At 38.9% G+C, this 19,615-nt stretch overlaps 3 protein-coding genes across 9 annotated transcripts in view; 1 reads left to right on the top strand and 2 right to left on the bottom strand.

The window, feature by feature from the left end:
* The first annotated feature begins 271 nt into the window (after positions 1–271).
* erlec1 (endoplasmic reticulum lectin 1) lies at positions 272–4,760 on the top strand. 4 transcript variants are annotated; one of them, XM_058795019.1, is made up of 15 exons: positions 272–387; positions 491–669; positions 955–1,059; positions 1,168–1,248; positions 1,326–1,403; positions 1,880–1,931; positions 2,019–2,077; positions 2,160–2,383; positions 2,460–2,613; positions 2,750–2,911; positions 2,988–3,047; positions 3,169–3,293; positions 3,523–3,600; positions 3,685–3,760; positions 3,859–4,760. In XM_058795019.1, exons 2-15 carry the CDS (start codon positions 541–543, stop codon positions 3,928–3,930), a joined length of 1,455 nt encoding a protein of 484 aa, XP_058651002.1. In that variant the 5' UTR covers positions 272–387; positions 491–540; the 3' UTR covers positions 3,931–4,760. The 4 variants fall into 4 exon arrangements, with proteins under 4 accessions (XP_058651002.1, XP_058651003.1, XP_058651004.1 ...); XM_058795020.1 differs by having other exon boundaries at positions 317–381; XM_058795021.1 differs by lacking the exon at positions 272–387 and having other exon boundaries at positions 394–669; positions 1,883–1,931.
* A 129-nt stretch (positions 4,761–4,889) lies between these two features.
* On the bottom strand, positions 4,890–8,193 carry gpr75 (G protein-coupled receptor 75). Of its 2 annotated transcripts, XM_058795017.1 has the most exons (3): positions 8,005–8,193; positions 7,665–7,773; positions 4,890–7,448 (listed from the first exon to the last, which is right to left on the bottom strand). In XM_058795017.1, exon 3 carries the CDS (start codon positions 7,333–7,335, stop codon positions 5,674–5,676), a length of 1,662 nt encoding a protein of 553 aa, XP_058651000.1. In that variant the 5' UTR covers positions 7,336–7,448; positions 7,665–7,773; positions 8,005–8,193; the 3' UTR covers positions 4,890–5,673. The 2 variants fall into 2 exon arrangements, with proteins under 2 accessions (XP_058651000.1, XP_058650999.1); XM_058795016.1 differs by lacking the exon at positions 7,665–7,773.
* Positions 8,194–8,855: 662 nt separating this feature from the next.
* Positions 8,856–19,615, bottom strand: part of psme4a (proteasome activator subunit 4a) — a 28,463-nt gene continuing 17,703 nt past the window's right edge. For all 3 annotated transcript variants that reach the window (XM_058796265.1, XM_058796266.1, XM_058796267.1), the window contains 22 exons: positions 19,470–19,565; positions 19,250–19,381; positions 18,935–19,144; positions 18,522–18,658; positions 18,355–18,408; positions 18,129–18,258; positions 17,913–18,021; positions 17,652–17,805; positions 17,249–17,318; positions 16,983–17,108; positions 16,651–16,803; positions 16,350–16,454; positions 15,647–15,738; positions 15,380–15,511; positions 15,042–15,250; positions 14,862–14,947; positions 14,652–14,780; positions 14,379–14,534; positions 11,752–11,914; positions 10,883–11,016; positions 10,468–10,602; positions 8,856–10,082 (listed from right to left, as the gene is read on the bottom strand). In XM_058796265.1, the coding sequence (XP_058652248.1) occupies positions 10,468–10,602; positions 10,883–11,016; positions 11,752–11,914; positions 14,379–14,534; positions 14,652–14,780; positions 14,862–14,947; positions 15,042–15,250; positions 15,380–15,511; positions 15,647–15,738; positions 16,350–16,454; positions 16,651–16,803; positions 16,983–17,108; positions 17,249–17,318; positions 17,652–17,805; positions 17,913–18,021; positions 18,129–18,258; positions 18,355–18,408; positions 18,522–18,658; positions 18,935–19,144; positions 19,250–19,381; positions 19,470–19,565 (2,712 nt within the window). In that variant the 3' untranslated portion in view covers positions 8,856–10,082. The remainder of the gene's footprint in view (positions 10,083–10,467; positions 10,603–10,882; positions 11,017–11,751; positions 11,915–14,378; positions 14,535–14,651; positions 14,781–14,861; positions 14,948–15,041; positions 15,251–15,379; positions 15,512–15,646; positions 15,739–16,349; positions 16,455–16,650; positions 16,804–16,982; positions 17,109–17,248; positions 17,319–17,651; positions 17,806–17,912; positions 18,022–18,128; positions 18,259–18,354; positions 18,409–18,521; positions 18,659–18,934; positions 19,145–19,249; positions 19,382–19,469; positions 19,566–19,615) is intronic.

Raw genomic sequence — 19,615 nt, 5'->3', positions numbered from 1 at the left:
AAATGTTTCAAACCAAAATTACATAAACGTTTGCATGAACAAGACAACGTAAAGTCATTTATTGGAGAAAATTACATAAACAAGACAACGTAAAATATTTGCTTATGAATACAGTTGCAATTTCTTAAAATATTACTGATTAGCACAAATAGACCCTCTCACACAACTGTGTTTTTAAAGTTTAAATTATATTTTCTTAATCTCCCAAAATATAACTATTAATCTGTTATCGCAGCGTATATTAGGCATAGACTGTAAAAAAAAAAAAAAAAAAACAGATATTAGGACAGCAGTACTAACAGCGGCTCATGCGCCTCCACGCGCTATTGGCTGAGGTGAATTTCCGTCTGATGCCGGAAATGGACGTGGCAAGATGACAAAGTACTGGTGCGCTTCCTGTTTTAACTCTAGTTAAACTATCAGCAGTCAGTTGGCTATTAGATCTCACTGATTACCTGTAGTAACCGTGTTTCTGACCCTTCTCCTCCAGCTGTCTTTCTCTAATGTCCCGATAGCGCTTTTGGAGGCTCAGCAGGGGCGATGCGGGTGTTTTGGCGTTGGATTTTGGGGCTGATTTTGGTCGGAGTGTCTGCAAATCGTGCAGGATCTCCTGTGTTTTCTGATGAAATCCCCTTCAAAATCAAGTGGCCCGGGGCAGACTTCACCCTGGTGAGTCTTGACATCTAAGTTAATAAACCCCGACGTTTCGCATGACAGCTGTAAATACAAACGTGTTTATTTAGTTGTCAGCTTGTTGGCTGAGGTCGCTTCATAACAGCTGGATGTTGAGCTGTCTTGTAGTGTGAATATACTCTCTAACAGCATTATTAAGTATTAAAGTACATAAACGGCAAGTAGAGCTGTTTAGTTTATCTCTCTGGATTTATCAGTGGTTATTTGCTTCTGCAGAAGTTAAACGTGCACTAATATATAATAATATCCCTTTCTCTGCAGTCAACGTCAGGAGGCCTGTACAAAGAAGATGACTATGTTATCATGACAACTGTGGAAAAAGAAAAGTACAAATGTTTATTGCCATCTTTGTCTGGCAACCTGGAGGTGTGGTTATGCATGGCCAATTTTTTAGTTATTATTATCTTAAGCCATTCTGTGTATCGTTTGGTTCCGTTTTATTTGATCAGTTTATTGTCTGTCTCATTTCTGAAGGATGACGTGAAGGAGTATGATGGACCGAGTCCAGCTGCGCTGCTGGAGCCGTTATTCAAACAGAGCAGCTGCTCCTACAGAGTGAGTTTCATTTTTCAGTTTCTGTTTAAAGTTTATAAACACAGTCATATGAATTGCTTTTATTGCAACTATGACAGATCGAGTCATACTGGACATATGAAGTGTGCCACGGGAAGCATGTACGGCAGTACCATGAGGACAAGGAGACAGGGCAGGTAAAATCACTGGTTATGACATTTGCTGTAAAAGAACATGCCAGATCCTTATTTAAAGCATTCCTTATATATTATTAAAAATGCATACAGTACTACACAAAAATTTGGGATTCGTAAGATTTGGCAATGTTTTTAAAAGACGTCTCTTATGCTCACCAAGGCTGTATATATTTGTTTAAAAATACAGTGAAACAGTAATATTTAAAAATATAATTACTTTAAAATAACTGATTTCTATTTTACTATAATTACTTCTGTGATGGCAAAGCTGAATTTTCAGCAGCCATTACTACAGTCTTCACTCTTCAGTGTCACCTGATCCATTAAATACATCCTTGCTGAATAAAAGTATTCATTTCTTTTAAAAGATCTTACTGATCCCAAACATTAGTGTATGTGGATGGATTATATTAAGATATTTCTAAGTAATATAAACAATGGACTTTCAATGGACTTATTTGTCTCTGGTTCCTCAGAAGATCAACATTCAGGAATACTTTCTGGGTACCATGAAAAAAGAGAGTGCAGGTTGGTTAATTTAAGTTTTTATAATTATTTCTTTCCATATTCTAGTAAAGTATTAAATATTTGATCAAAATATGATCTGCTCCTCAGAATCAGAAACTGAGAAATCCAGTGACTCTGAATCAGAAAGATCAAACACCAACACACAGGTTTGTAGCTGTTAAATATAAAGGCAGGAAATGTGTGTCACCTGAGGATTTAAAAAAAAAAAAACTCTCTTTGTGTTCCCAGGTGCCAACAAAGAATATAGAAGGTCAGCTGACACCATACTATCCCGTAGAGATGGGACACGGGACTGAATGCTCTCTGAGACAGAATACACCTCGCTCTACCGCAGTGCTGTACGTCTGCCACCCGGAGGCAAAACATGAGATCCTCACGATCGCTGAGGTCATCACCTGTCAGTATGAAGTAGTGGTGCTCACACCCCTCCTCTGTTCTCACCCGAAATACAGGTACATACACAAACACCTTCAAAGTCAATTTCTATTTTTAGTCCTTTGTGACATAATCCAGCCCATCTTTCCTCAGGTTCAAGTCATCCCCAGTGAATGACATCTTTTGCCAGGCTCTGGGTGGCTCCCCTCTCAGACCTCAGAGTCTGTCCCAGCTGGATCGGGAGCGGGAAGAGCTGCTCAAACCACCGTTCAGCTCAAGTGGCGAAAGAGAACAGAGAGGATTCAGGGTGTGTACGCATCTGCACTTTATCTTCACACTAACCTACTTGGGGATAAGGGGATGGTAATGAATAACTGCTGCAAAAAATAGTTCTGAAAAGTATATAAAAACTTATTTAATGTAAAAATGTCTCCCTTGCTAAGGAGGACGCATCTCCAGTGAAAGAAGAGGCGTATACCTCTACCCATAAGCCCTTGACAGTGGGTGGGCAAGCCCAGGTCACCGTTGGCACCACCCACATCTCTCGTTTGACTGATGAACAGCTGATCAAGGAGTTTCTGAGTGGCTCATACTGTCTGCACGGGGTGAGGATGGATGGATTTTGTTTCTGTAGATCTTTAAGTTGGATTCCCAGTTTAACATATGTTTGTTTCTGTCTAGGGTGTTGGATGGTGGAAGTATGAATTCTGTTATGGAAAGCATGTCCACCAGTATCATGATGTAAGAGTTGTGAAGTCTTTGAATTCTTTAGAAAATATAATAATTCCAGATTAATAGTCTGGATTATGAGAGAAGGTCTTGATTATGAGAGCTAAATTGCATTTTGTGCATTTGGTTGAAGGATAAAGAACAAGGGAAGAACATTGTGGTGGTGGGCAGCTGGAACACCGAGGATCATATTAATTGGGCCAAGAAAAACGTGGCACGATCTTATCATTTGAAAGACGATGGAGCGCAGAAAGTCAAGTATGATTATATTTCCTTCACATATTACCATGTTTAAAAAAACAAACAAAAAAAAAACTACAGAATAATATAAAAAAATAATAATAAAATAACATATATACATACTACTCTTAAAAAGTTTGGAGAAAAATCAAACAGACTACATATGCGTGTATGTTTGTATGTGTATATATCTATATATCTGTGTGTCATATTTTAATGTCATGTTGTCTTGGCGATACCTCATCAGGGTCGTATCTCACTTCTATGGCCGTGGAGATGATTGTGACCTAACAGGGAAACCGAGACAGGTTATAGTCAAGCTCAAGTGAGATATCCAAACTTCTTGATACTATTTGAGGTTTTTGGGTTTGTTGAATGCTGCCACTAACACCTACCTGTTTTGTCTCAGGTGTAAAGAGTCAGAGTCTCCTCATGCTGTTACAGTTTACATGCTGGAACCTCAGACCTGTCAATATATTCTAGGGGTGAGTGGCATTTTTTATTTTTATGATGCTTTGATGTGATGCTACAGTGTGATCATTTCATGTGGATAACACTTATCCTGGTTATCATTCTGCCACAGGTTGAGTCGCCTGTAATATGCAAGATCTTGGACACTGCAGATGAAAATGGACTTCTTTCAATCCCTAGCTAGTCTATATGGAGGAATGGTTAGTTTGGAGAATGAACAATACAGAAGAGGAAGGCAGTATGATGCTCAGAGGGAGAGATAAAAGTCTGATGAAGTCTAGTAGTTCCATAGATCATGGCGATAACGTGGACTTGAACCTCAGACCCTCCACCCTTTGAGAAAATCCCTCAGTGACTGCACTTTCTGTTGTTTGAAGACTAAACAAGGAGGAGATTTGAAGAAACTTTTAAACCTGAAGATGCCGCTAGGACTGAATTCTCAATGTTTTTTTTACAAATCTCAAACCTGTTGAAGAATATGTTTGTTCCTCTTTTTTTCATGCTTTGACACAGTTAGATGGTTGGCTATGGTAAAGTCACTTTAAAAATCTAATCAAATGATTAATTTGTTCTGTTAATCAATTGATTGTGCAAGTTGGTCAGCTGTTTTAAATATACATTATTTATTTGATCAAACTTCTGGTAGTTCAGTGCTTGCCATTAATCACTGTGCAGATGGAGATGGTTATTACATTGTTTTAAAAAGTGATTTAAGAAGTAATTGTGCAATGCAAATTGCAAGGGAAAATACACTGTCTTGTATGCAAAGGAGAGTGAATGTAATTAAACCGTTTTTTTTTTTTTTTTGGAAATCATGGGTCATTGATTTATGTTTACAATTTGTGATTACCCTCACTTAAATGTAACCACTTCCACTATTGTACAATGTGTTTGGTGAAGGGCTCCTCTTAACTCTTATAAGAACAAATTTATCAAGACTATTTCATTGCATTGCCTGCAGTGCTGGTTTTTACTCAGCCTGTACATGCTCAGTTGAATAAAATATGACTTTCATGTTTGAAGTCACTTTCAAGTTACACCACCGTAATAAATACACTGCAAAAATTTGGATTTTAGTATTTTTGCCTGATTTTCCAGGACAGGTATTTAAACATTCTTAAATCAAGATACATTTAATTAATATGCAAAGTCTTGTTTTCTGAAAAAAATTCAAAATTGTATTATATACTTATTTTTTTTATCAAATCTCTTTGTGCTGGAAAACAAAGCAAAAAAGCTGAATTAAGATTTTTTTTGCAGTGTAAATCTTTTTTCCCCATTTATGTTACAATGAAAATTAAACCAATATATTTTCCTAAACAATCATTAGGGCAGCACTATTCATTATAACAAAAAAACTAAAAATTCTTATAGAGAAATAAACATTTATGCCTCTGCTAAACATTACAAATTGGCCAGAAGGGTCCATTTACCTACACTAGGCGGTGCTAGTGTCTCTTTTTGTTGATAGTTTTTTTTTCTTCACAGAGAACTAATAATGCTCTTACATAGAAACATCCATCCATAGCTTATTAATGCTTAAGGAATGTCAATACCTTAAAAGCGATGACTGACAAAGAAAACTACAGCTGTACATTATTAGTCAGTAAGAGATGTCAGCATACATTTGCAAAACATTTAATTAGTTCATATATAAAATGTAGGATGTTTCACAAATACATAATCTGCGTGAAGACTATTACTGTACATGAAAATGCCACGTCAATGTAAAAATAGAACATCCTTCAGTCCAGAAAACATTGAGAATAATACTTTTGGGGAAAGCGACAATTAGCTAGTCCCATTTTCTTTTTATTGGATACTCGATGCATATTGTCTCTTGAGCAAAACACCACTAGCAAACCACAAGCAAACACTATATATGCTCTCCTTTGGATGCTGAGCAAGCAGTATGAAGCTCTACAGCTCAGACTGATGGGATGGGAATCTGATGAGCCGAGGTGCTGTCAAAGTCCTGCAGCGCCTCCTGGTGGGTGTGGTAGTGCATAGCCACGTAGCTTTTGGCAAAGGCTGTGGTTTGAGAGTTGACCGGCTGCAGGCTGTTGGGGGAACTCGGGCCTGCTGACGGGCTGCTGTTATAAATACTGTAGTAGGGTTCTATGCGTGTATTGATGGGCGTAGATGTGCTCGGGGGTCGGGGCTTGCGTCCAGCGGTGACACAGGGACTAGGCATGCTGTCCCGGGAATGACTGGGTCCGCAAGCCTGGTCCACCAGCCTCCTCTGAGGCTTCGGTGAGAGCATATACGCAGAGTTGGTCTCGTGGTGTGAGGACTTGTTACGGTTGACTTCCAGGCTTCCTTTGCCCATAGCGTGTAGGCGTGTCTTGTGCTTACAGCAAAGGAAACCCAAGGTCAGCCACTGGAGGCAGCAGAGCACACGGCGGCGCAGACCCGCGCTATTGCGCGAGTATACAAACGGGTTGATTCCAGACTTCAGGAAGATGAGGGCGAATCCACAGAGCTCAAACTGGTAGTGGACAAAGCTGCTCTCCGGTGACACCATATCCTGCGCCAAGGATATACCTAGTGGTAGACAGCACAACAACACTGAGATGACGATCACTATGCATGTGACCACAGCCTTTGAATCCTTGGCTGTCGCCAGGTTAACTGTGGAGACCAACTGGCAGCAAGTTGCTCCAGTGGCAGCCCCAGGCACGAGGGGCTGGTTGGTTCTCCTGGTGAAGGAGTGCGTCTGGACATGTTGAAGCTTGTTGTAGGTCTGGTTGCGGTACAGCGAGGGCACCTGCACTGTACACTGCATACCCTCGAAACCTGCGGCAATGAGCGGCGGATGAGAAGCAGGTGGACGTGTCGCATCCACCGTGATGATGGGACACTTCCGAACCTGGGCGTTCTTCCTCAACGCCTGAGCGATCATGAGGTACGAGATGGACACCACACCTACACAGAAAGCAAAGTCCGCAATGTATACGTACAATACTACCTTGGCCTTGTTGCCGATAAGACCAAAGTGGGGCAGGCAAGGTCCAGAGCTCCTGGGATACGCTCGTAAGGTGACCAACGCTGCCAGCGTGAAACTGGTGGTCCATAATAGTGCCGTGAGGGCCAGAGTACAGGGAAACGAGGCCGTACGGTTGGGCTGCTGACCCAGGACCATGCGGAGCCGATGTAGGGCAATCACAGCCACCGTTTCGAGGGACATAATGATGAAGCCCGAGCTGGTGAGGTGGAAGGCAAAGCAGAAGCCCTTGGACACGCCGCCGCTAGTGTCTCCAGCGTCCAGAAAGAGCACCATTGCAAACATGGGCGCAGTGACGCAGCAAATGAACAGGTCGCAGAAGGATAGGTTGAGGATCATGAAGTCGAAGTTGGTGCGGAACTTGCGGAACGCCGGGTCAAAGAAGGACAAGAAGACCACCAAGTTTCCATAAGAACCGAGACAAAAGATGAGGACCAACAGGAGGGAGCAGGAGGCGAGGGTAGCCGTGTGGATTAAGGCCCAGCCGCTCACCGAAGCAGACTGGCTCTGAGAGTTGTTAAAGCTCCGAGGTTTCGCAAACTCAGCCAGGTCCAAAGGCCAGGCAGTGCTGTTCATGGTACACATGGGGATGCAAAGTGGTCACAGCCTCAGAGTTTTGCCCATTTTGCCTTTAGGTCACCCAAGAGCGAGCTAATACTCCCATTGTGCACATGGTTCATGGTAGACCCACTGGATTGCTGCAAGGACACAAGGGATAAAGAAATATTGATTAGTAACAGACAATATGAAGCTTTGTGTATGATAACTGTAACACAATAAATGAACATGCATAACTAAACCTAATGGCTTTTTTAACCATTCGAAGGATTCGTTTTAATCTATGTTATATCACTTGGTGCACAAATTATTTATAATTTCTTTAAAAACACAAAGCATCAGGATGACTATTGTACCTTATATCATCTGTGCGCGCTCCCGTCATCCACAAATCTATCGATTAAGATGAATACGTGCCTGCAACAATCTGCATAGTATCTGAAGGCTTTTCTTATCCGTTAACCTCTGTTAAGAATTATATTACTGCAGGTGAATGTGCGCCGACTATAAAATCGTGTCAAAAATGCATCCAGCCCCCCATCTTTGAAAGAACATACAATAAATCACATGCATCGTTAAAACAAACGTCCGGTAAATATCTAATAAATCGTTCAGTCTACACACACAGTCGCCTATAATGCCTGTAACCCTGCGGCATTCTTTCTCCACTTGCCGAAAAAAACATGATTTTCTTACCATGGATTCCCTGTGTGTGCCTTTTTTACGACGCCGCGTTTTCCACATTTGTACGAATTTCCAAAGTACATGAACGTTACAAGGATCCTAGTTAGAGAAAGAGTATCAAAGCAAAAGATAAGAATGAAAAACAGAGTGAATTTAATGCGCAGAAGGAGAGTGGGCGCGCCTCACTGGAATCATATTGAAGCCGTGAATGGACAGCAAGCGCGTGCCCGTGAGTACAGGATGCTCACTCAGGAAGCACAAAGAGTCTAATTTTGTTTGCGATTTAATTATATAGATTGCTATATTGATTGTTACAGTTCAGGCTATAGCTATAATTATATATATATATATATATAGTGAAATAAAATATAATGCTTATATAACATTTCCTTTGTATTTTATTTCACTCATATATATAATATATATATATATATATATATAATTATACCCAAACTTAAAAAAAAAAAAAAAAAAAATTCTCTTTACTTATTCCTTCCTTAGGTAGTTTGTATTTATTTGAACAATGCCTGAGACTTGGTGTTGCAAGCACTTCGTCTGTCTGATTGCCTCTTCAAGATGAATCGCTTTATGTATTCCCCAATTGTAAGTCGCTTTGGATAAAAGCGTCTGCAAAATGACTAAATCTAAATCTAAATTTAATTATACAAAATTATGCACATTATGTGATGTATTATATGTTTAACATTGTTACTTTTTTTTCTTCATTTAAATAAGAGCAGACACACAATTACAAATACACAAATTGTGTGTGTGTATACAGTATATATATTTATCATTTAGGAAAGTGAACGTATTTTTAACATATATTACATCAAACTAATTGCTATATGTCAGTAGCAACATGGGAGAAGCACAAAAAAGACTTTACTTGCATACTTTGTCACACTTTATTACAAACATCCCTTGACTTGTCAAATATTTGTAAAAGGAATATCAAGAAAAAACAACAACAAAACAAGTAATCAATTAGTCAAGCATTAGCATAGCATTACTGTCTTCTAGTTTACCAACCAAAGTTGAACTACACATTGGCTTATGACATGATTTTGACACAGTGTGAATTATATTTAAAATGCAAGCTTGCCAACAAACCACTGCATTAATGTATGGTCTACAACTGTTGCTACTGATTTCAAGTTCAGCAATGCTTGCTAACTGCAAGTCTCAATGACACTGTCTCCACATTTGCTGACAGTTCCTTTAAAAAGCTTCTGACACTAGGATATGAGAACACCTGGATTGAAGCAAAAACTGCAAACACTAAACTAAATGCAAAGGTCAACTGAAAAGACAGACTAAAAATTTCAATTCAATAAATTAATAAATAAACATTTATTGACTGCAAAAATACTAATAGAGAAAAAGATGCAAGAAGCGCAGGAGGGAGGAGTTTAAAATCTCATGGACTACAATTTTGTAACACCATCCATTTTGATTATACTGAATTTTTAGTTTAGTTCAGCTGTATTGGCATGACAACTGAAGAATAGCATTACCAAATGATATATTCTTACACGCTTTCATTTATGTAGGCTTACATAACTGTTCAAAATGCACACGGTCTCTATGAGGCTGGAGGAAATGTACAGTGCTACTTCAAAAAAAAAAAAAAAAAGGAAATTGGTACTTTTACCTCATACACGTGTAACATTTACCAACATTACATGTGTACACATTTCAAACAGATTACTGCTAAAATTGTAAAATGCTAGTATTACAATAAATGCAGTGCAAGCAGTGCAGAAAACTGCTTTATATTGGGCTATAACAATCCATACTGCACTCAAACAAGCGAAAACTGAAAACTGTACAAGAACATTATAGATGCAGGTCAGCGATACCTGCAATAAAGTTCCCCTTAAATATTAAGTGTATTCAAAAATAATAATAAAAAAAAAAAAAAAAAAAAAGAGTTTAGTAAAATTTTCTAGTTATCTCATAACTAGATGATTGCATCTATTGCTACATAAACTAAGTTTTAATTTTCTGTCCTCTTCAAAGAATCCCAGACAAAAATTCAGGTTTCAGTATAGCTTTGCCTTTTCCCTTGACCAGACAGTGACATCATTCTGAAAAACAGAAAAGAAGAGTCTGAAGATAAAACACAAAGAAGAAAACTTATATATCATATATGTTATCAAAATTCATCAAGGTGGATGAAATGGCCCAAAAAATGATTTAATGATGAACTAAGTCTATAAAAGATGTTAAATCAAAATAAAAATCAACTGTTACCCAATATGTGTTACAGTATGTATCGTGTTGAAATTGTACATCATAAAAATAGTAATACTACGGTACAGAGTTTCTGCCTACAGTATATAAATTGTTCCAAATCGGTCATTTCATTTCAATTAGGATGCTGCCTTAGAAGGCACTGTCTATGTAGGCAGCAGAAAGCAAATCAGCTCACTAGGTTTTGGAAGAGAGCCTGCGTGTGTGTTTATAACAGACCTAAGCGTAGTAACAGGGGGAGACCAGCAGATCTGTGAGCACCAGCAGCTGGTCATCTGTGAACTTCTGCTTATGTTCCTGCCAGTTATCATGATGAGTGCGACGGAAATCCGACAGGGTTTTCTTCACAGTCATCTAGAGAAACAACAAATATCTCATGAGTCACTCATTTAAAATAACTGGCTCTCGGTTTAGCTAGTATTCTCAGTATTGCGGTTGCTGGTCTGCCTTTGCCATCCATACATTTTCTTCAAAATGCAGTTGCATGAGTCATGTTCAACTTCCAGAAATGTTTAAACATTTCATCTTTTGCTCAGTCAATCCCTGGCCCCCTGCAGACTGCAATCAGCTGATCATTCCCAATCAACCCACATTCTCTCCACAGCTAACAGCAGGCAAAGAGAGAAAGCTGTACCTCTATAGGCTGTGTGTCGTTGAGGTGGGCACTCAGGTCCATGAGGATCTGGGGCATCCAGGTGGGCACATCATACGGGCTGGACAGGATGCAGGCACTCAGACCCAATACACCTGCATGTCGCCGCACAAGGTCTACACACACACACACAGGAAAAATTAAAGTTTCAAGTAGAGTTATTTAAAGTATATAAATATATCTAGGGTAAATTCATCTTAGTGACTAAAATAGCTGAAGTTTCACCCTAGATATAAAATCATATATAGAAGCCTGAGACAACAATTATTACAATTAACAATTGTAAGCATACCAATGTAAACTATGGAAAATTTTAATTAATTTTAAGATTTGCTAAAAATTACATTTAACAGTGTTTTCAAGATTAACATTAAGCATTAGAAGACAAAAGTAATTTAAAATGTAAAACAAAGGAGAAATCAGCATGCACAATTAAATATGGATTACATATACTATATACTGAACGACACTGATAATTAAAAAATTCTATAATATCTCTACTCAAATAATTTAAACTTTAGAACTTAATAGCATTTAAAGACTAATCAAATATTTCCTGAGCACCAAATAAGTATATTAGAATGATTTCTGAAGGATCACGTGACAGTAAAGACTGGAGTAATGGCTCCTGAATATTCAGCTCTGTCATCACAGAAACAAATATTTTAAAATATATTCAAATACAAAAAAAGTTCTTTTAAATTGTAAATATATTTTAGTATATTACTGTTTTTACTGCATTTTTGATCAACCTTGGTGAGTGTAAGAGACTGCATTCAAAAGCATTTAAAAAAAATAGCTGACCCCCAAACTTAATGTATGTACTGTATATGTGTCTATGTGATCATTACCAGCAGAAGGGATAGTGTCCACCACTAAGCCCAGCTCTCTCCTCTTGCGCTTGGGCAGATGGGTCTTGCTCAGGGCCTCAAAATGGGCCTGCATGGGTTCGTTAATGCTGAGAAAATTACACTGCAGGAATCCACTTAAAGTGGTGGCGGCCATCTCCCTCACCTAAAGACATGAAGAGAGACAAACAGAGAGAGAGAGAGAGAGAGAGTAAATTTGTCTAATCCCTGATCTTATTTATTTATTTTTTCTAGTTTATATACTTACATACATTAGAAATCAATTTTGCATTACATGCTTAATACTTTTTATATATTATTACTATTATTCTTTTTTTTTTTCTCTTTGTTAATACATATATGCACTATTTGTAAGCAGCCCAGCTGCAATTGCTTTGGCAATACAAATGTATAGTTTTTGTCATGCCAATAAAGCACTCCTTGAATTGAATTGAATTGAAATGAAAGAGAGAGAGAGAGAGAGAGAGAGAGAGAGAGAGAGAGAGAGAGAGAGAGAGAGAGAGAGAGAGAGAGAGAGAGAGAGAGAGAGAGAGAGAGAGAGAGAGAGAGAGAGAGAGAGAGAGAGAGAGAGAGAGAGAGAGAGAGAGAGAGAGAGAGAGAGAGAGAGAGAGAGAGAGAGAGAGAGAGAGAGAGAGAGAGAGAGAGAGAGAGAGAGAGAGAGAGAGAGAGAGAGAGAAGGAAAGAAAGATCGTTACAGACGATGGTTACAGTTCAGGCTAATATCTTGTGGCCAAAGGTTCAGACAGTTTCTCTTTTCAGTTATCTAAAGCATGGGAAGTGCAGAGCAGGGACTTTTGTGTCACAGCTTTTATTTTTAAAGAAGAAGAATACAAGAAGTGTTGGAAATGTATGTAACATAGCAGAACAAAACACCATGTTCCAGAGCAGGACTCCAGTCAGGTTGAAATGGGCGAATAAGCAAATTTAGAGCTTATTACCACTGATGTGCTAAACAACTAGTCATCTAACCGGAATGGTGGCCCAGAAGCGCATAACACAACAAAATCATTGTGTTGTGCTAATTTGATTGTGTTGCATCTAGTTTACGTTGTGTTGTGCACTACTGGGCCACCGTAAACCGGTCTCAAAGAAGCCCTGTGTAATTAGGCAAAAAGAGAGATATTAAAAATACACAGAGAGCCATAAAAGCTGACTCAGCAATAGCAATTCTCTGTGCATGTCTATGAGAGGTTAGGACACGCATTTCTGCTGACAAAGAAAACACAGCTATTGCTTTAAGCTTCAAACTCTTGTGATCTTGGCCCGTGTTTGATCTTTAACCTTGAAACAGTCATTGTCACGTTCTGACTGGCTAGTACTAATCAACCAAATTTCTATATCACATCACAGAAGGTCGTATCGTATGCATCACAGAACCCAAAATGCTTTTATTTAATAGGCTGAATTAAAGGGTGTAGTTTTCTTCCACACATAACCCTATTCTTTTCTCCCTTTAGCCTCTTCTCTCTGTTTGCCGTCCTCTCCTCTCTCAAAATTTGAACATCTATCACCATGGAAACAGAATATTGCTGCAGCTAGGAGTTGCTATGGTAACAGTAAGAGGGATCGAAAGAGAGAGAGAGAGAGAGAGAGAGAGAGAGAGAGAGAGAGAGAGAGAGAGAGAGAGAGAGAGAGAGAGAGAGAGAGAGAGAGAGAGAGAGAGAGAGAGAGAGAAAAACAAGGGAGCACTACATCATTGAAAAGACAGAACGGAGAAAGAGACACTTTCACCACGGTGGCTTATGTAATTGGCTTTTGACACATTTAACATTAGCAATTATACTAAAACACACAGGCATGGATTTAGATATACTGAAGATATATAATCTTGAACAGTAATCAGGCTTAATTCAAGTGAAAAATGTCTTAAACGTGCAAATACCTGCACACATTATGAGAGTGAAATCATATGTGAATATGGCCCGTGTATTTATGTTATGCATAATAAGGGACAACTATGTGTAATATTATATTTGTCTTCAAAAAATACATTAACTACAGAAACTTAAAGGGTCCACACTAGTGAAATGGTTTAAAAAAAAAAAATGAAATGAAATGAATAGGTAGGTTGAGAGGTAAATGTAAAGTTAGGGTAAAAATAGGGTAAAATAATGTAATTAAATTATAAATTAATACATAAACCATTTTAAGTAAGTACAAATGTGCAATTCCAATTTATCTCTTTTTTTTTGTAATACTTTTTCAAAGTATTACAACTGCCAAAAATGCCCAGTCTCTCGCTATGCTATCAAAATGAAAGAATAAATGAATTCATCGACAGCCAGATATTGAAAAAAAAAAAAAAAGTCTTCATTGGTGAGCTGGTGATTCATTTTATTCCAATGTTCTGCTGATTGGCTATCATAGTTAAAATGCTGTTCATAAAGTTCATCCCTTTACCATTTTTGAATTTTATTTGATTGTAGAACAAATAATTCATAATACTCAGGATAAAATTACTAGGCAAGTCTGTACTCTCGTATTAGGCATGGCAGATGATTGGTTGTTCCCCATAGAAATAAAGAGCCAGAGACACCCCTAGTCCTCAGAAACTGCGAAACAAACCTTTATACATGTGTATATATCAGTGTGCAAGTTTATTCACACACCTCAAGTTGTTCATCCTCCAGCAGGCGCAGTACTAGCGCTCTCACGTCACCGACGGCCTTGGCATCGCTGAGGAAGGTGAAAAGATTGTAGAAAACCATGATCTGCAGGTAGGTGAGAACAGTGTAACGTGCGTGCCATGAGCTGCTCCTCGAAATCTGTAACAAACAGCACCTTCTGCTGGTCAGATTACACATTAAACCCTTGAATTCATACATGACTCACACTAAAAGCATATTTAGTGTCTGTGTGCATCATTGGCACTGCAAAGTCACCTCCTCAAGTGCATTGAGGACTTGTGGGATCTGCTCTGAGTACAGCAGCCCCTGGGACATGAGAGACAGACATGTCTTAGCATCTCTCTTCATCTCATCATAGCTGTCGTCATTCTCCACAGGAGCAATCTAGAAAGAGAGAAAGGGACAGACTTAAAAATACAAGACTTGTAGACAGTTACCCAAATTACAGACAAAATTGGGACTCACTTTAAAGAGTAGAGGGAGGAGACGAAGCTGTTCTGGGACCACAGAAGAGAAGGAGCGTCCAGCACTGGTCATCAACCACTTCAACACTATCACAAACACAAAAATATCTTTAAAATATCACTTCTGCACACTCAAACAATCGCAATCACACAAAAACAGTAAGACATACAAAGTACACACCAGTTTTGAGTAATTTGATGGCTTGTGTCCTCTCGTCTTGATCTCCCTCGGTGTTCTCATCTACCACGTGGTTCTGGATCTCCTCCTCACCCTCCGTTAAAGGCTTGAGCCTGGCCAGCACTCGCTCTGTGAACTCTGCGATGCGCGGTGATGTGGTGGGCTGAATGTGTGGCAGGTCCACGTCGATCATGAAGATGTAGGTGAGCACACTGGACAAGAAGAGAGAAAGAATGAATGGCAGTTGCTGAGACAAAAGCAAACAATGACTATGAAAAGACTGACTGAACGTGAAAAAAATACATATAATGTTGACTTGATTTTTGCATTTAAGTACATACCTGCCGATGCGTTCGCGTACATTCTTGTAGACCTGAGTGAGTTTGGGTTCTAGGTATTGTAGTAACCTGTGAAGCAACTCTGGGACTCTCCATTCCTGCTGAGCAAGACCTCCCTGCAGCACATACAGACGGCTGAAGAAGAGAGATGACATTGCATCTGATTTAATCCAAACTTAGACATAAAATATAAAGAAGTCACATTCAGCATTTCCCCTTTTAATCCATTCAGTTTTTTAAAAGAGGAAGTGTGTGGTAGAGATTTCATACCAGGCATCCACAAACGAGCCTCCTTCTCCTGTGACCAGAGATTCCATCAGCATCTCAAACAGCCAGTGCAGCTTTCGCGGGTCTCGGCTCTCCTGTACAACACACATATTTGTACACAAGGAATATTTTTTGGGACAATATTATGGAATATAGTACTGTTCAAAAGTTTTGGATCTGTAAGATTATTATTATTATTATTTTAAATGCTTTTGAAAGACATCTCTTATGCTTACAAAGGCTGCATTTATTATTTTAATCTACATATGATAAAATATATATTCATGTGATGGTAAAGCAAATTTTTCAGCAGTCAATGCACCAGTCTTCAGAAATCATTCTAATATGCTGATTTGGTACTCAAGAAACATTTTCAGGATTCTTTGATGAATAGAAAGTTCTAAAGATTAGCATTTATTTGAAATAAAAATATTTTGTAACATTATAAATGCCTTTACTGTGAAGCCCTAGTACTGATTTTTAATTTAAAAAACATTCCCTAACCCCAATATTTTGCATGCTAATGTATATTAACAGATTTTTCCGTCATAAGAATATGAGATTTAAATTTAATCCACAGTTTAAACAGTATATGTTTTTTCTTGAAAATATTTGTGAAAAAAACTCAATAATATGAGGCATACAGATCTACATCTTACTAAAAGATGAGTTTGTGCTCTAAAAAGAGTGACGAAGGGGTCCTTACGCAGGCAGTGGCGATACAGGTGCCCCAGTCCGTATACGTCTCAATGGTTATATTGGAAAGAGCTTTACGGAGGAGTGGACACAGCAGAGCCCACAGTTTTTCCACCTGTAACAAATACATACAAACTTGAACACATCATTCTGCACCAAATGGTGTAACAGTGATGTTGAGGACTCAAATCCTCTTAACTTTGTTGTACTGCACCTATATTTGGCTCACACAAACGTGAGTTTGACTCGCGTTGGAAAAGTTTCAGTCTCATTAAGAAGTCCATGGAGAACAAGGTTGTGTGTGCTAATACCTTGCTGTAGCTCCAGTGTTTGGAGCCCCTGATGAGTCCAGAGATGATCTCGGCCACACAGCGCTGGGTGCTCTCATGAGAATCTGCAACCAGACGCTCCATATGAGGCTTCAGCAGCGGCAGGAAGGAATCATCAAAGTTCCGAAAAAGACCCTTTGACGAGACAAGACAATGTTTATGGTGCAATCCTTTTTTGTTGATTTTTGGTTAATTGACTGGGTGTCAGTCATAGAGCTGGTTGACATACTGCTTTAAACAAGCCTGAAGACCTGGCTCATAAACTTCTATAGTTTATAGTCAACATTTCAATGGGTTTGAGGAAACAGACAGACCTTAAAGAGGCAAAATCGTCGTGGGCTGAATTTATCTTTCCCCTTTCTGTCCTCCAGAGACAAATACTGGATGAACTGATCTATGAACTGCTGGTCTGAGAAATGATCGAATATGATCTGTTCACTCTACAACACAGAAAACAGGCACAAACAAACCTAAGCAAACAAGGCAAAAACCAGACTGGAATAAAAAACTGAAACGGTGTGGTACAAGTTGTTCTGAAGTGCTTGGGTTTAGATGTTATTTAGTTTGAATATTTGCATACCTCATTCATCTCTTCTCTTGTTTTGCCCTGTTTGGGCTGTTCCTCAGGAGGGGCATAGAGCATCAGCTTCCTAAAAAAAGAAATAACCATGAAATAAAACTAATTTTTTATTGATCTTCAAATCAAATGCTAAATCTACACTATTGTTCAAAAGTTTGATTTTCAGCAGCCATTACTCTTGTCATTACTTGTTAATATCAATGCTGAGAACAGTTGTGCTTCTTAACATTTTTGTGATATATATTTTGTCCAGTTTTCTTTGATATCTTCTGTAATACTGAAAGGGTCTTCCTTTTCCTTGTATAATTTTCTTTGTATTCCTCACACAAAGCTATCGTATGGCTTCAGAAGACATTTAATATGGTGCACAAATCATGTTTTTAAGCACTGTAAACATGTGTACCGTGGCCATGTGGAATAGCCCCAGTGGGTTTTCTCAATGAAGCAGCATTCATTCCAGTCCTGCTGGGAGCGTGGCAACCTGCTGCTGTCATACTGCAGCCACTGGTTATCAGGCCTGTCTCCCACCAACAGAGAGCTTAGAGCTTTACCACCACCTACATCAAGAACAGGAAGAAATATAACACAAATCTCAGATATTCTTTGATATGTGTCCATTTACTGAGACCATACATTCATTTGTTACTGTACAGTTAGCTCTCACATGACTGCAGCGAGGTTTTGAGCTCAGATATGTCGTAGGGATTCACTGGCACTTTCTTGTGAGGTCTCTTGAGCTGCTTTAGAATGCCACTCACTGCTGAAATCGCACCCTGAAAAATAAATAGCAGACGACAGAATGAAGTGTCTTTTTGTGTAGCTTTCCTTACACACATATGTTTAGAAGTATAATTGTGACAGAATGCACGAGCAAACACACATTGCGAACTAAGAGCGAGTCGTGGTTCAGATTCTCAACGAAAAAGAGGACTGCAGAGGAAGGCAGAGGGTGGTCATCTCTCAGCATCAGAGAGAGGAAGCCGATAGCTATCTGCTCAAACTTCCAGGGCCTGCCAAATAAACAAGCATATGATCAATGAATCTCCATTACTTTACCATCCAAACATTTGCTGTGCAATCTAACCAGACACAATGGGCAGACGTACAAGTTTCGGTCATAAAGGCTGTCCAAAAGATCCACCACTAGCTTCTCATACTTCCTGTAAGGATTGATTAAAAAAAAAAAATAAATCAATTAATTGTGTGTATATCCACTGCTTAAGGGTATATAAATTGGAAAGCATAGTATGTAGTTTTTTTTGTATTTACTTACTGCACTGACTCTTTGTTTTTCTGTTCCAGTCTATTTCTTCCCTCCAGTTCCTCCTGTTCAGAGGCAGCACATGGAATCGGTTCTGGGTTACTAGATTTCATCATTTTTAGAGCAACCTCAACACAGCTCTCCGGGATCTGAATATGAAACAAAAAAGAACAGTGTAAAGACAAATGTCACAATAAAAATACCTTTACTGTTGTTATTGCGGCAGGTAGTATAGAAAGAAAAAGATGACACTGGTGTGCGATGTCAACAAACACATAAGCAAAAATAGTTTTCACTTTATATTATCATATTAATACTTTATGAACAAAGGCTTTCAGTTTACTTAAAGCTGAAGTGTGTAATTTTTTTTCCTGATGTTTAGTTAATGTTTTTCCCTCATTTAGGCTACTATTTATTGAACTCACAGAAAAGTCAATTCCGATGGTCTCGTACTGGCGGTGGATTTTGTCAGCCAGATCATCAAAGAGCCGGACGACTGAAGACTTCTCTAGAGACATTGAGGGGCTCACACCAGAACGCACAATGGCAGGCCATGTGAGAGCAATGCAGTCCCAGTACTGCAGGTTAGCAAGACAGATCCCAGAGTGATTCCCTAACAGACAGTACAAGGCACCCTGGAGAAGAGTAAAAAAGACATAGACAAAATATGTCAGAATGATCAATAGGAAGAGAAAGATTCTTAGTTTCTTTCAGTGTATATTCATTCATGTAAGACCTACTTTGATTTGCTGCTGGGTGATGTCAGTGTGGTCTGGGTCCAGATACTCCAGCACCGCAGGGATGACGTCTCTGCAGCATAAGCTGTAGGTTCCCAATGCTGTGAACAGCACGTTCTGAGCTTTACTCCTCACCTGAGATAAAATAGGGACCGTTAATGATGCATTCATTGCTTTTGTGTGTGAATACATACGTATGTTTGTGTATAAGGTCTTGTCATACCTGACTGTACCTGCTGGTGGACAGTCCAAGCAGGTCATTTATCATGTCCTGATGAACACTCCTGTAGCGACATCCCTCCGTGGTCAGATTTCTTAACTGAAACACACAGGCACAAATCACACTCAAAACTACTGAAATCATAACAA

The sequence above is a fragment of the Onychostoma macrolepis genome, chromosome 13, assembly GCF_012432095.1.
Source record: "Onychostoma macrolepis isolate SWU-2019 chromosome 13, ASM1243209v1, whole genome shotgun sequence".
Classification (NCBI taxonomy): Eukaryota; Metazoa; Chordata; class Actinopteri; order Cypriniformes; family Cyprinidae; genus Onychostoma; species Onychostoma macrolepis.
Note: the sequence above shows the minus strand (reverse complement) of the source record. Positions and strands in the feature narration are given on the sequence as shown.

Bases quoted from the DNA above. Each gene is read 5' to 3' on its own strand.
- gpr75 (XM_058795017.1), bottom strand. From the start codon at position 7,335: ATGTGTACCATGAACAGCACTGCCTGGCCTTTGGACCTGGCTGAGTTT.
- erlec1 (XM_058795019.1), top strand. From the start codon at position 541: ATGCGGGTGTTTTGGCGTTGGATTTTGGGGCTGATTTTGGTCGGAGTG. The intron at 1,404-1,879 runs GTAAAATCACTG...CTGGTTCCTCAG, and splicing joins AGGACAAGGAGACAGGGCAG to AAGATCAACATTCAGGAATA. The intron at 3,294-3,522 runs GTATGATTATAT...ATACCTCATCAG, and splicing joins GATGGAGCGCAGAAAGTCAA to GGTCGTATCTCACTTCTATG.